We start from the raw sequence: 15040 nt of genomic DNA, 5'->3' as shown, positions 1-15040 counted from the left end.
GTCAAACAATAACACTACGACCCTGTCTGTCTGGGGTCTGTCAATGACGAATTGTCTGGAGCATGTTTTGAGGAGGTATTGTGGCCCCGGTATCAAATTGGGTACCGGGGCCACCCCACTATGCAGTCCAGATACTTGTTTGGTGGAATTCCGACACGTGGAGGGTTTTTTAATTATATTGTGGCCTCGGTACCAAATTGTGTACCGGGGCCCACACACTACGCAGTCAAGATACTTGTTTGGTGGAATTCAGACCAGTTGAGGGTTTTATTATTATATTGTGTGGACCACTCTATCTATACCACACTACAACTCTATACCACTCTATTTCCTACTTTAATTCTATTTAATTCTATTTCCTACTTTAATTCTATTACTAATTAATTAACATAAAGAGGAACCAAAAAAACCAATTTTACCAAAAGTATAATATGACTTAGACTTACAAACACTACACTTGAAAGATCGTGCCTTTAAATGAAAAAGTAAGTCTTCATTGCACGACTATGTGCAACAGGGACAGTTTTTTTCTTTACAAAGTCAACTAATAACACTTGGACCCTGTCTGTCTTTAACATACTTAATGGGATCTCAATGACGAATTGTCTGTAGCATGTTTGGAGGAGGTATTGTGGCCCCGGTATCAAGTTGGGTACCGGGGCCACCCCACTACGCAGTCCAGATACTTGTTTGGTGGAATTCTGACACGTGGAGGGTGTATTTATTTTATTGTGGCCCCGGTATCAAGTTGGGTACCGGGGCCACCCCACTACGCAGTCCAGATACTTGTTTGGTGGAATTCTGACACGTGGAGGGTGTATTTATTTTATTGTGGCCCCGGTATCAAGTTGGGTACCGGGGCCACCCCACTACGCAGTCCAGATACTTGTTTGGTGGAATTCTGACACGTGGAGGGTGTATTTATTTTATTGTGGCCCCGGTACCAAATTGTATACCGGGGCCACCACACTACGCAGTCAAGATAGATAGATGCGTATCATAGATAAAGTACATTCAGTGGTGTGGGGCAAATTGAAAAATATTCAAAATGCACTGACATTATCAAAAACAAGAGGTTGTCACACGCTAAAACTCCAACATGTATATGATGGAGAGGATGGAGGAGCAGCCGTATGTGTAGTGTAATGCAGACCTGTTGAAGGTTTTTTATATATTTTATTGTGGTGCCCAGTGCCCACTCCTCTACGCAGTCCAGGTACATTTATTGGTGCGAATCAAACAAGTTGATGGTTTTCTTATTATATATATTGTGGTGACCCACTCCTCTACGCAGTCCAGGTACATTTATTGGTGCGAATCAAACAAGTTGATGGTTTTCTTATTATATATATTGTGGTGACCCACTCCTCTACGCAGTCCAGGTACATTTATTGGTGCGATTCATAAAAGTTCAGGGTTTTTAAGATATTGTGGTGACCCACTCCTCTACGCAGTCCAGGTACATTTATTGGTGCGAATCAAACAAGTTGATGGTTTTCTTATTATATATATTGTGGTGACCCACTCCTCTACGCAGTCCAGGTACATTTATTGGTGCGAATCAAACCAGTTGATGGTTTTCTTATTATATATATTGTGGTGACCCACTCCTCTACGCAGTCCAGGTACATTTATTGGTGCGATTCATAAAAGTTCAGGGTTTTTAATATATTGTGGTGACCCACTCCTCTACGCAGTCCAGGTACAATTATTGGTGCGAATCATAAAAGTTCAGGGTTTTTAATATATATTGTGGTGACCCACTCCTCTACGCAGTCCAGAAAGATACCTTGTTGCAACGTTTTGGACTAATAACTATATTGTGAGGTGTTCAGAATACACTGTAAATTAGTGGAAATGCTTGTTATTGAATGTTATTGAGGTTAATAATAGCCTAGGAGTGAAAATAAGCCCAAAAACTTGATTTTTAAACTTTTTATGTTTTTTTCAAAAAAAATCCGAATCCAATACCTTAAATCCGAACCGAGACCTTTCGTCAAGTGTTTTGCGAGACAAATCCGAACCTCAAAAATAACGAAAATCCGGATCCAAAACACAAAACACGAGACCTCAAAAGTCGCCGGTGCACATCCCTAATTGTTTTATTGAAGTTTGTTCCCAATTGTAAAGCGCTATGGAATTTTCTGGCGCTATATAAATAAATCATGATAATGACTCTACTTAAATATTAAAAGCACACATAAAAGCATCCCCCCCCATGCCTAGCATATAGTTCTAGACCACTGCAATTCCTGCCTCAGCTGGTTACTGGTCAGTTCTCAAAGGATTGACACCATGGAGAACTTTGAATGAGTACAGTGAACAGTACAAATGTATCCAGGACTAAACATATACAACAAACTAAAAGTTTGAGATAGCAATGATACAATTGATAAGTTCAGCTCACAATATTATTCTGAAAACTCACCTTTTGTTTTGCAGTGGAGTCCGACCCTGGAGAGGATGACCTCGGTACCAAGGGCTGGGATTCAGAAAGAATTACCAGTGAAGTGAATCTATTACCTGGTAACCTAGAAGATGAACTGAATAAATCCCAGACTCTTATAGGCTACCTTGATGTGGACAAGGAGTTGGATTCTAAGCAGGAACTGGTAAAAATTGCTTAGATTTTATACCAAAATATATATACATGTATATGGGTCTTAGAATAAAGAGCTATATGAATTGAATATGCTGGCCTTCCGTGCCTCATGAGGTAAAATAAAGTTTTATGGTTTCTAACTCTGAGTGTAGAAAACAAACATTTTTTTATTCACTTGTCATGTTGCTCTTACAGAGGCTTCCTAGGTTATATAATGTATATTGTACAGCACAGTGCTTGAAGTAGGAAAATATAAGTGAATTTGATAGTTTCACAGTTAAAGCAGTAGGGCATGTAGCGGTATGCCATACTACTGTATACCAGCCCAATTTGACCACTGCTACCTGCTACAGTGACATGTAATATGATGGCTTGGTAAGTAATAACATATAATCACAACACTCTGCCATTAGAAAGAATGTATGCTGGGAAAGAAAAGAAGGACAAAGGCAGATTTTGATGTTGCTCATTTATTATTATTATTATTATTATTATTAATAATAATAATAGCGTCGATTTGTAAGGCGCCACAGTGCTCTGCAGCGCCATACGGTAGGGAAAACAAGGGCATATATAAAACAAGTACATGAAAACAAAGGGTATGTTGAACCCTGCTCATTACAGATCTTAAATTTTAATTGGAAACAAGAGGAACGAATGTGCTTAGAGTGAAGAATAGGAGAGTTGTGTGCGTGTATACATGTGAATAGTATAATCAGGGTCAAAGAAAGCTTTAAAAAAGAGATGGGTTTTTAGAGAACGTATAATGATTGGAAGGCTGGGGAATTCCATAAATGGGGAGCAGCATGGGAGAAGTCTTGTAGGCTCGAGTGTGAGATGGTATCCAGAAATGAGACAAGGCGCAGGTCAGAGGTAGATCTAAAAGCGTGTCAGGGAGAGTATTTTGATATGAGATTTGAGATTCTGGAGGACACAGGAAGCCAGGTTTTGCAAAGTGGTGCAGCAGATGGGGAGCGGTGAGAGAGGAAGATCAGTGTTGCAGCGGCATTTAGGATGGGTTGAAATGTGGATATATGAGCTGCCAGAAAGCAGGAGGTTGCAGTAGTCAAGAGAGGAGATGATGAGAGAATGGATAAGAGTTTTGGTAGCATGTTGAGTAAGAAAAGGGTGTATTAATGTGAGGAATAAAGCACAGTATGACACCAAGGCTCTACAGCAGACAATCCGGTCCTGCCTCCTGAAGGTTGTCCTGGGAATATCTTAGTGGATATAACAAATGACTTGAATTTAGTGCAACATTTGTACATTCTTCTAAAGTTTTTTTTTTGCATATGTTTTGAAGATTACTATTATGTGCATTTCTTCATGTGTTCTATAATATGCCAGAAAATATCTATTGCCATCTTCTTTTAGATTGATGACAAGGAATTTGACATTCCCCAAGTCGACACTCCTCCAACACTGGAGAGCATCTTGAATGAGGTGAGTCCCATTTGGTTTTGTTTGGCCTGACTGACACATGGTAAAGACAGATTGTCTGCGTAGGTAGCCATTTAGCGCATATAGATGTAATTACTTAGAGTTTTGAAGACTGAATCATTTCAAGATAAACTAATAGCTTAACCCCGTAGCAATCACCATCTATCTAGTTTTAATAATTATCAAGAAAAGGGAAAGGATTTATCTGTTGCACTGATTGTAAGGAGTACCCTTATTTCCACATTCTCTCTAGATTCCTCTATTGGATTATATAAGGGGTGCAACCAATAAAACTAAATTAATTTTATACATAAAAAGAACAGAAGTTTTATTGCAGAAAATTTAGGTGCACTCAGACTCCCACTAAATTACTTAAACACAATATTCTATAACCAAGAGAATATCATGAAAAAATAGATAAAATATAACTTTATTGATATGTTAAAAGCATTAAAATTAACATTTAAAGGGCTGGGGCCTGATTCATTAAGGATCTTAATTTGAGAAACTTCTTTTCTCTGACATCCTTGGGGGACACCGGGACCTTGGGGTATAGAGTAGGGACAGGCGAACACTGGCACTTTAACTTTAGTTAAACAAAGCTCTGGCTCCACCCCCTCTATACCCCACCTCCTGCTAGAGGCCAGTCTAGTTCAAGTGCCTGGCGAAAAGGCTGTGTCTGGGCTGCTCAGCAGCCCTCTTCTGTTACTTTTATTATTTTATGGCAGGAATATTCAGTATGCAGCCTGCGGCAAGCGCTGTATGGAGTGGGGGAATTGGAGTTGCTGTGAGAGGTGCCTCTGTTGCCAGCCTCCCTCTCCCAACGTTTTCATACCCTCCTAGGAGCCGGGCACATTCGACTCATGCTGTGTCCGTCCTCCTTATCTGACAGTCAGATAGACTGCAGACACTGCGTGAGGAGGGGTGGCAGAAGGTAAATGAACCCTCTCCCAGCACAATGCTGAGAGAGAGGGAAAGAAAATCGCAGTTTGTCCCTGAGCAGGCTGCTTTTAGAAGCAGTCATTCTATGAAAAAAATTGAGATTCTATTTTTAGCTCAGGAGACAGGGTCAGGCAAGGGTCACTAAGATAGTGAAGCCCTGCTAGGCACTGGGTTGTTGATTGTTACCAATTCAGTGCTGGGCCCTGGGGGGAGTGGTGTTTCTTCTAATTACACTTCCTCCATGGTAGTCTCTCACTATTATGTGTGCAGACACCAGAATAAACATCCATTTTATAGCTCCCCTTTTCTGTCCTCAGTCCTGATAGAAAGGTTTGGGGATTGTTATTTTCAAAAGTTTATTTTTACTCTGTGGGGCTTTTATTGGCTGTATTGCAGGCTCACTTTCTGTTCAGTATTGTGGGCTGCTTGTTATTTAAATTGTGTTTCGTTACACTGTTTATTACACTGTTTTGTTTGTGTTTTGTCCTATCTGTTAACATGTCAGAAGGGGAAAAACCATGCGTGGTAAAGCTGGTGTTATATCAATGTTGAGATTCAATGTTGTGCTGTCTGTCACGTAAAGTTACCATCAGGTCAGTCAGGCGCGGAGGCACTGTGCGCAGCCTGACGGCTTTCAAAGAGCATACCGTGTAATACAGTAGCTGCTGCTTTACATACGGCAACACATGCCTGGGTTCGGTCTCTCTCCAATACAGTGGCTGAACTTGCTCAGTTGGTGCTGTCACAGGCTGTGGTCGCTCCATCTTCTGATTGTGCTTGCACTGTAGCAACTGACATGGGTTCTAGTTTGCTAAGTCAAGGTTTGACTGTTTCTCCCTGGCGGAGTCTGTACAGCCTGCTTGGATACAGGGAATTGCATCCTCTGTACAGGGTATCGTTTAGGTTTCTTCCTCTTAGAGAGGATGTTACAATCTGCGGCACCGTTTTCCTCACATAAGCGTAGGAGGATGGCGCCACAACTTCAGGAGAATAAGCCAGATTTTGACTGTAGTTCCCAGAATGAAGGTAATTTAGCGGTGAATTCTGACATGGATGCTCCTTTGGTTGTGGAGGAGATTCATTCGGTTCGCCAGAGTGTGGAGGAATTGATACAAGCTGTGTGTCAGGTTCCTCATGTTGCACAAGCTCCTCTTTTTGCACGAGGAAAAAAAAAAAAAGATTCTTTCTTTTTCCTGGCTTCTTCCCTATTGGAAGATTTGTTGTCAGAGCCTTGGACTTCCCCAGATAGCAAGTTCCAAGTATTTCAGTGACTGCAGTCGGTTTATCCTTTTCCTACTGAAGTTTTTGCTAAATGGTAAACGCTTCCACGTGTGGATGCTGCAGTTACAAGGTTAGCCAAGTTAACTACTATTCCTTTTCCTAACATTGCCACTCTTAAGGATGGTACAGACCATTAGGTTAAGGCCGTCCTTAAATTCATTTTCGTGGCAGCATGTGCCTCTTTCAGGTCTGCTTTGGCATCTGTGTGTGGGTTAACAAAGCAGTAGAACGCTGGTGAAAACACAGTTTTCAGGGTTTGTTGGCAGGCAGGCCTTCCTCTGAACTGCTTCCATTAGTGGAGCAAATTCAGAGGGCGATAGATTATTTACGAGAGGCAGCTACATAAGCGGGACTGATTGGTGCACGTATTTCTGCCTCTGCAGTTTCAGCTTGTTTTATTCTCTGCCTTAAGTCCTGGAAGGCTGATGGGGAGTCTGAAAAGATTCTTGAGACCATACCGTTTTTTGGGGGTCTTTTGTTTGGACCTCAGCTTGACTCCATTATTAGTCAAGCTACAGGTGGAAAGGGCATTTTTCTCCCAGTTAATGCTCCCAAACAAAGATTATCCAAATTCCAGTCCTTTAAGTCCTCAGGAAGGCTTCGGGGTTAATATTCCTCAGGCCAAACTTCTACAGGCCAGTCATCTGCCCCTAGAGGTGGTTTGCAGCGGGGACGTCAGGCCTGGTCTGGGCGACGTCCAGCTGCAAAGCCTGCAGACAAACAGTCTGCATGACGGGTTTTTTTGCTCCTCCGCTGTCGTCGGTGGTAGGAGCCCATCTTCTGCGGTTCAGGGATCGGTGGTGTCAGTCCACTACCGATGTCTGGATTCGGGGAGTGGTGAACCAGGGTTACAAGATCGATCTGCTCGGTCTTCCTCCCAGACGGTTCTTCGCCTCAGGGCTTCTCTCTTGTCCAAGGAAACGATTGGCTTTAATAGAAGCGATTCAATCCCTTCTTTCGTCCGGAGTGATTATTCCGGTTCCTCATTCTCAAAGAGGTTTGGGGTTTTATTCCAATCTTTTTCTTGTGACAAAACCAGACGGCTCCTTCAGACCGATTCTCAATCTAAAGTATTTGAATACACAGGTCAAAGTGCCCAGCTTCAAGATGGAGTCTTTACGCTCGGTCATTCTCGGCATGGAACAGGGAGAATTTATGGTGGCTCTAGACATCAAGGATGCATATCTCCATGTGCCTATTTGGAAGGGTCATCAGTCCCTGTTGAGGTTTGCAGTTCGGTCAGAGCACTTCCAATTTCAGGCTCTCCCGTTCGGTCTCGCCACAGCTCCACGTATCTTCACCGCTCCACGTATCTTCACCAAGATCATGGCCATTATGGCTGCTCTGCTAAGGGCCAAGGGAATTACAATCATCCCTGACCTGGACGATCTACTTTTAAAGGCAGATTCTTCAGAGAAGTGTCTGTTGCATATTCGGGTAGTAATCCAGACCCTGGAGTCGCACGGTTGGATTATCAACTTCAAAAAATCCAAGTTGATCCCAGCGGATGGTGTTTCTGGGTCTCTTATTCGATACCTGTCTGAGACGGGTGTTCTTTCCTCAGGACAAGATCCTAGCCTTGCAGAGGATGGTAAAATCCCTGTTGGTGGCAAGGAGACCTTCCATTCATTTTGCAATGAGACTTCTGGGCAAGATGGTATCGTCATTCGAAGTGTTCCAGTTTGCTCAGTTCCATGCACGACAGTTTCAATTGGATCTCCTGTTGCAATGGAACAAATCCCATCGGAATCTGGCGAGTCAGGTTTTTCGCCTGTCTCCGCAGACGTGTCAGTCGCTGATCTGGTGGCTACACATGCAGAATCTCACCAGGGGACGCTTGTTCTCAATTTGGAATTGGATTCTTATAACAACAGATGCCAGCCTTCGGGGTTGGAGGGCTGTCTGTCTTCAGGCTCGGTTTCAGGGGCTTTGGACTCAGAAGGAATCCAAACTTCCAATAAATGTCTTAGAACTGCTCGCAGTGTTTCATGCTCTAAGAAGTGCGCAACACTTGCTGCAGGGAATGCCAGTAAAGATTCAATCGGACAATGTCACAGCAGTGGCATATCTCAACCATCAGGGCGGCAACAGGAGTCCCTTGGCCATGAGGGAGACTCATAGGATATTTCAGTGGGTCGAAGCTCACGTTTCGGCACTCGTGGCCATCTTCATTCCTGGAATAGAAAATTGGGAAGCAGACTTCCTAAGCAGGCAGACTCTGCATCCAGGAGAATGGTCTCTCCATCCGGAGGTGTTTCAACAGTTAGTGGTGAAATGGGGTCAACCGGATGTCGACATGATGGCATCTCTGTTGAATCACAGGGTTTCCTGCTACTGTTCCCGTGTAAGAAATCCGGGGGCAGTCACGGTAGACGCTATGTCCGTCCCTTGCAGGTACCGCTTAGTGTACCTTTTTCCTCCGATAGCCATGCTTCCATGAGTACTGAAAAAGGTGGAGAGAGGGTGTTCCAGTGCTTCTAGTGGCGCCGGATTGGCCGCGCAGGGCCTGGTACACTGACGTACTCTTCATGGCAGGAGGTCGGTCGTGGCAGTTTGCCAATACGCCCAGACCTGCTAACCCAGGGTCCCTTTTGTCATCGAAGTTTGCAACGTTTGGCTTTAACGGCGTGGCTGTTGAGGCCAGGATCCTAAGAGCTAAGGGTTTTTTGGATCGGGTGGTGCAGACCATGCTCCGTGCTCGAAAACCGGCTTCAGCAAAAATATATCATCGTGTCTGGAGGACATATATTGGTTGGTGCGAAAAGAAGGGATATCCTACGTCTTCTTTTCGTTTGGCCAGGTTACTGAGGTTCTTGCAGGCTGGCTTGGATGCAGGTTTGCGTCTTAGTTCTCTTAAGGGTCAGGTGTCAGCTCTTTCGATCTTCTTTCAAAGAAAACTTGCTGTCATACCTGATGTGCAAACTTTCATTCAAGGTGTTCTCTATGTTCAGCCTCCTTATATTCTTCCGGTTCCACCATGGGATTTGAATTTGATGTTGAGGGCTTTACAGCATCCACCGTTTGAGCCCTTGAATACGGTGGATTTCAAATTTCTAACGTTGAAAACGTTTTTTCTTTTGCCCATTTCTACGGCACGCAGAGTTTCAGAGCTTGCTGCTTTGTCTTGCAAGCCTCATCTGCTAGTTTTTCATGAGGATAGGCCAGTTCTTCGAACCAAGCCCTCTTTCCTTCCTAAAGTTGTATCTAAGTTTCATTTGAATCATGACATTGTTATTCCGGCTCTATCTGATTCCTCATCTTCTGATAGCGATGAGTCTATTCGTTATCTTGATGTTGTTCGTGCCTTGCGAATTTATGTTAAAAGATCTCAGAAATTACGCAAAACTGAGATTCTTTTCATTCTTTATGATGCTCACAAAAGAGGCTGGCCAGCTTCTAGAGTGACCATTGCTAGGTGGATTACGGCTGTTATCCGTCAGGCTTACAATGGGGCTGGGGAGCCTGTCCCAGATAATCTACGGGCGCATTCTACAAGATCTGTAAGTGCTTCCTGGGCGGCCCGCCATGGTTCCTCCTGTGAACAGCTGTGTGAAGCGTCCACGTGGTCTTCTGTATACACTTTCACAAAGTTTTACAGATTTAATGTGTTTGCCTCTAGGGATCCAAGTTTTGGGAGAAAGGTGCTTTGGGCCGTTTCTTCTGAGCGTTCCCTGCCGTGAGACAGCTTTGGGATATCCCCAAGGTCCCGTTGTCCCCCAAGGATGTCAGAGAAAATAGGATTTTTATATTTATGTAAAATCCGTTTCTCTTAATCCATTGGGGGGACACCGGGCGCCCACCCTTAACGCTCTGGTTTCTCCTTCTGTTTGACATGTTGTCTGGTTGTTAAGACAATGATGTGTTGTTAAGTTTATTCTTTTTTCTCTGGTTCCTCTCTATCTCCCTTTCTGCGGGCTTGGTTAAACATAGACTGGCCTTTAGCAGGAGGTGGGGTATAGAGGGGGTGGAGCCAGAGCTTTGTTTAACTAAAGTTAAAGTGCCAGTGTTCGCCTGTCCTTACTCTATACCCCAAGGTCCTGGTGTCCTCCAATGGATTAAGAGAAACGGATTTTACGTAAGTATAAAAATCCCATTATTTCAGTCTCCTGGACAAAACCATGTTACAATACAAGGGGTGCAAATTAGTATTTTGTTTTGCACATAATTTAAATACTGACTGTTTTTTCATGTAGCACACAAATACTTGATAGCTTATTTGTACACTGAAATTTAAAGTTGATATTTGTGTGCTACATGAAAAAACAGTCAGTATTTAACTTATGTGCAAAACAAAATACTAATTTGCACCCATTGCATTGTAACATGGTTTTGTCCAGGAGACTGAAATAAGAAGTTTCTCAATTTAAGATCCTTAATGAATCAGGCCCCTGGTTATTAAACAATTAAGTGATATTAAAATCACTGGATGCACTAACAAGTATCTCTTCAATAAAAGGAGGTTTAAATACTTATTCTGATGAAATTTAATATGAATATATATATATATATATATATATATATATATATATATATATATATATAAAATATATATGAGAAATCTGTAACTAGCAGTTGGGAGAAGGTACCTGTTAAATCAGGAAGGACTGGAGCAGTTTGTACTGGAAGAGTGGACCAGACTGCCAATAGAGCAGCTCATTCATGGGTGTAGTAAGCAGTTGATTGCAATTATTTGCAATCAGTTGTGTTAATAAATATTAAGTCCGTTTTGTCATTGTCATTTCTTTTAATTTTCTGATTTTAAAGGTATATGCAGTATTAAATTTCAAACCCCAGCATTAAAGCCACTAACAAGTGAAGTAAATACCATTGATTATCTAATTACAATAGCACCTGTCAAGGGGTGGAATCTGTTATCCAACAAGTAAACATTCAGTTCTTGAAATTGATGTGTTGGAAGCAGGCAAAATGGTCAAGCTTAAGGATCTGAACAACTTTGACTAAGGCCAAATTGTGATGGCTAGACGGACTGGGTCAGAGCATCTCCAAAACAGCAGGTCTGTGTGGTGTTCCCGGTATGCAGTGGCTAGTGCCTACCAAAAGTGGCCCAAAAAAGGACAACCAGTGAACCGGTCAGGTGTGCCCAAGGTTTATTGATGCACGAGTGGGGAGGGAAGGCTAGCCTGTTTGGTTCAATCCCACAGAAGAGCTACAGTAGCACAAATTGATGATAACATTAATGCTGGATATTATTGGAAGGTGTCAAAACACACAGTGCCTCACAGCTTGCTGCGTAGCTGCAGACTGGTCAGAGTGCCCATACTGACCCCTGTCCATTACTAAAGCGCCTACAATGGTCATGTGAACTGAACCATGGAGCAGTGGAGAAGGTGGCTTGGTCTGATGAATCATGTTTTCTTTTATATCATGTGGACGGCCGGGTATGTGTGCATCGTTTATCTGGGGAAAAGATGGCACCAGGATGCATTGTGGGAAGAAGGCAAGCCTGCTGGGAAACCATTCCCCTGATGGCAGTGGCCTCTTTCAGCAAGATAATGGTCCTTTCAGAATGCAGAAATTGTTCAGGAATGGTTTGTGGAACATGACAACGAGTTCAAAGTGTTGACTTGGCCTCCAAATTCCCCAGATCTCAATCCAATCGAGCATCTATGGTATGTGCTGTAAAAACAAGTCTGAGCTATGGAGGTCCCACCTCATAACTTACAGGACTTAACGTCTTGGTGCCAGATACCAAAGGACGCTTCCAGAGGTCTTGTGGAGTCCATGCCAGAGTTTTCTTTGGCCGCACAAGTGTGTGTGTGTTCTAACTAGCTAACTAATTTGTATTGTAACATTTTGCCTCATTTAAATATTAAGGATAATTAAACAATGTGCGAATTTTTTTTTTCTAGTTTACTCCCAATTTCTAGAAATGTCACTACTTTTACTATAATTTCAGATAAAATTGACTGCATTTTTACGTCCATATGTATTTTTTTTCGAAAACTACCTGAAATGACACTATTCATAACTGCACCTCATGTCTCTTGTGCCAGAATCTACCTCTAATTTGATACTTGTGTCTCTTGCTCTAGACAGATGATGAGGATGAAACTTTTATACCCGAGGATCCTACTCTTCTGAACATAGAGACCATTGACACACACTCCTGTGACACCTCATCATTGGCCAGCTCTGACAGTGGTGACCGAGCACACAAAAGGTATTGTTAGAAATTGCTGTTTATAGTAGCCATGGAGTAGAGGATATTGAAAAGGAAAGAAGATTCACTCTTCACTCCAAAATAATGCATTTAGCTCAAGAAATATACTGTCACACTGATACAGACATAAACGTATATGTAGAGGTGGTTTGGTTTCTAGGATTGAAATAAAAAATTACTGTGAATAACTGCAATCTATTTCCACCACCTGGATTTGACATCACTCCTTGTACATGCTTGTTAACAGGAAGAAGAGGCTACCGGATGCCTTGTCCCGCCATGGATCTGTGATGCGCCATACTCTGCTCAAAGGGATCTCTTCTCAGATAGTCTCAGCGGCAGTAAGTCCCAGTGCTTATTGGAAAGAGCTCTATGCATGTCCCAATTATTGACCCCAGTTAACTACTTCTATATATTACAAGAAGCATACATGTAGTACAAGTTAAAGATCAAGTTTTTACTCCAAAGTAATATATATGAAACTTAAAATGAAAGTAGTATGGGTGCTAGATTTCTGATAATTTACACCAGTTTACCATTACGGCAACAAACAACACATTGGCACACACGCACATATGTCAAAGTTTCTTCGACTTCAGGAATGGGCAACTTGATACACTGTGGGGGCTGCATGGGCAGCCCACTTACCTTAAAAAGGGGTGCAGATTACCCATAATCTCAGTAATAAGTTAAAACAATGCTTTTCAGAAAAGAAGAGAGACCAATCTGTAATAACATATCAGCAAGAATTGTAAATAAGTGTCACAAGCTATAGCAAACATATCTGACATTAAAGCAGGAAGGAGCTGGGGACTGCAGGTGATGGCTCAGAGGGCCTCCTGTTGACCATCACTCTTCTGCTTCTTTTGGCAAGTTTCTAGTACCACATATGTAACAGAAATTAGAGGACCATTGAACTTAAAATAAACGATGAATTATATTTCAGATCCACTCATAGCATTCACAAATATTTATGAGAAAGTTCCAGGCACAGATCAGAACTGAAGATACAGTTGTGATTGTGGGATGGTGGGAGATATTTTCCTACATACGCTTCCTGTCCAATAATCCCACTCGTCATTCCCGCTACAGCAGCCAACCACTTCCCCGCCTGGAATGGCTGACAATGTAGAACAATCGAAAAAACTTGCCTAAACGACAAATAGGACAGTAATTGGAACTTCTACATATATACCTGTGAATGTACTTAATAGCTTATTTCTGTAAGGTAACTTGTGTTTTAGGTTTAGTGGCTCTTTTAATAAGTAGAGCTACTTCTGTCAATAGCACAATATTTATATTCACAACCCTAAACAGTTTCTTATTTATCTTTTCCCATTCACCAATGCTTCATTCATTAAATTGTAATTCTACTTTAGTTCCCATAGTTAAAAAAATCTAAATAGCTATGGTGTGATTCGATTTTGATCATGAAGCTTTGCTATACTTAAAAAAAAATAAGACTCCGTAAGCGTACAAATTGAGGTAGAGTTTAATAACAGTGAGAAATCACACATTTCTAAGATATTTTTATAACATTGGTATGACCATAAATGTGGTTTTGACCTTGATATGGCAGAGCAAAAAGTCTCTGATAGGTAACAAAATTACTGATTTGCGTTTTTATTTTGTCGTCTCATTACAGGATAAAGTGGATGCTGGTTTGCCCACTGCAATAGTGAGTATTATGTTTTCTTTTACTAATGACTTATAATAAACTGTAAAAAAAACTATATTTAAAAGTGAAAATCTATTCATGCAAATGTAATTTTCACTTTCACTTTAAAATGGTGTGACATGGTCTGAAGTGGATCTCCAGTGGCATGTAACAGTAACCTCACTTTCGATGTATATTTTAGGCTGTTTCCAATTTGATTGCAGTAGGCACATCCCATGGTCTGGCTTTAATATTTGGTAAGTTTTTATATGGTCAAAAACTGATTTATTTCAAACCAAAATGGATAAACTCTCTATCTCTTTTTTTTAATGTCTTTATGTTTGTAATATTTGACATGAAATCTTGTGATAATCAGAAATTTAAAAGTGAAGGTTTATCCTTGCAGGAAATGGCACACTAACTGATGTGCAATAATAAATATTACACTTTTTCTAGCATAGGTATTCCCCTGTAGTAAACATAATAATTATAATACTTTTTTTTTTATTTATAGAGCGCTTTTCCCCCAATAGGAATCAAAGCACTTTACATTTTGACAGGCGGTATGGCAGCCATCTGGGACGCACTCAGTTGCTGTCCTGTGTAATCATTCACATCAGTTCTTGCCCATTTGGAGCTTACAGTCTAAATATTAATTAAGCAATTAATATTCAGGTAGCAGTGTTAAGTGCAGATATAGAGGCTTCCTGCAGTGCCTTAAAATGACATTACTGACAAGAAGTCTTGTGTGATGAACAGAAAGACCTACCTTCCCTACAATCAATGGATAATCTGAAATATCTGCATTACCATAAAGTTCCTGAAACTGCTGCATAGATATTTATAAATGTGTAAACAGTAAATAAAAACATTTGTGTAGCACTTATTTCGCTAATATATTAATTATTATACTAAAACTTGCCAGTGTAATAGTATT

The 15040-nt window shown here is 41.5% G+C and overlaps 1 protein-coding gene across 2 annotated transcripts in view; it reads left to right on the top strand.

Moving 5' to 3' along the window:
* Nucleotides 1-15040, top strand: part of VPS8 (VPS8 subunit of CORVET complex) — a 361642-nt gene that overhangs the window by 164250 nt on the left and 182352 nt on the right. For both annotated transcript variants that reach the window (XM_075180095.1, XM_075180094.1), the window contains exons 2-7: nucleotides 2443-2612; nucleotides 3977-4045; nucleotides 12319-12446; nucleotides 12694-12787; nucleotides 14092-14124; nucleotides 14306-14360. In XM_075180095.1, coding sequence (XP_075036196.1) covers nucleotides 2443-2612; nucleotides 3977-4045; nucleotides 12319-12446; nucleotides 12694-12787; nucleotides 14092-14124; nucleotides 14306-14360 — 549 coding nt within the window. The remainder of the gene's footprint in view (nucleotides 1-2442; nucleotides 2613-3976; nucleotides 4046-12318; nucleotides 12447-12693; nucleotides 12788-14091; nucleotides 14125-14305; nucleotides 14361-15040) is intronic.

This window comes from Mixophyes fleayi, chromosome 7 (genome assembly GCF_038048845.1).
Source record: "Mixophyes fleayi isolate aMixFle1 chromosome 7, aMixFle1.hap1, whole genome shotgun sequence".
Taxonomy (NCBI): Eukaryota; Metazoa; Chordata; class Amphibia; order Anura; family Limnodynastidae; genus Mixophyes; species Mixophyes fleayi.
The sequence above is the reverse complement of the archived record's forward strand: the minus strand, read 5'-3'. Positions and strand labels throughout refer to the sequence as shown.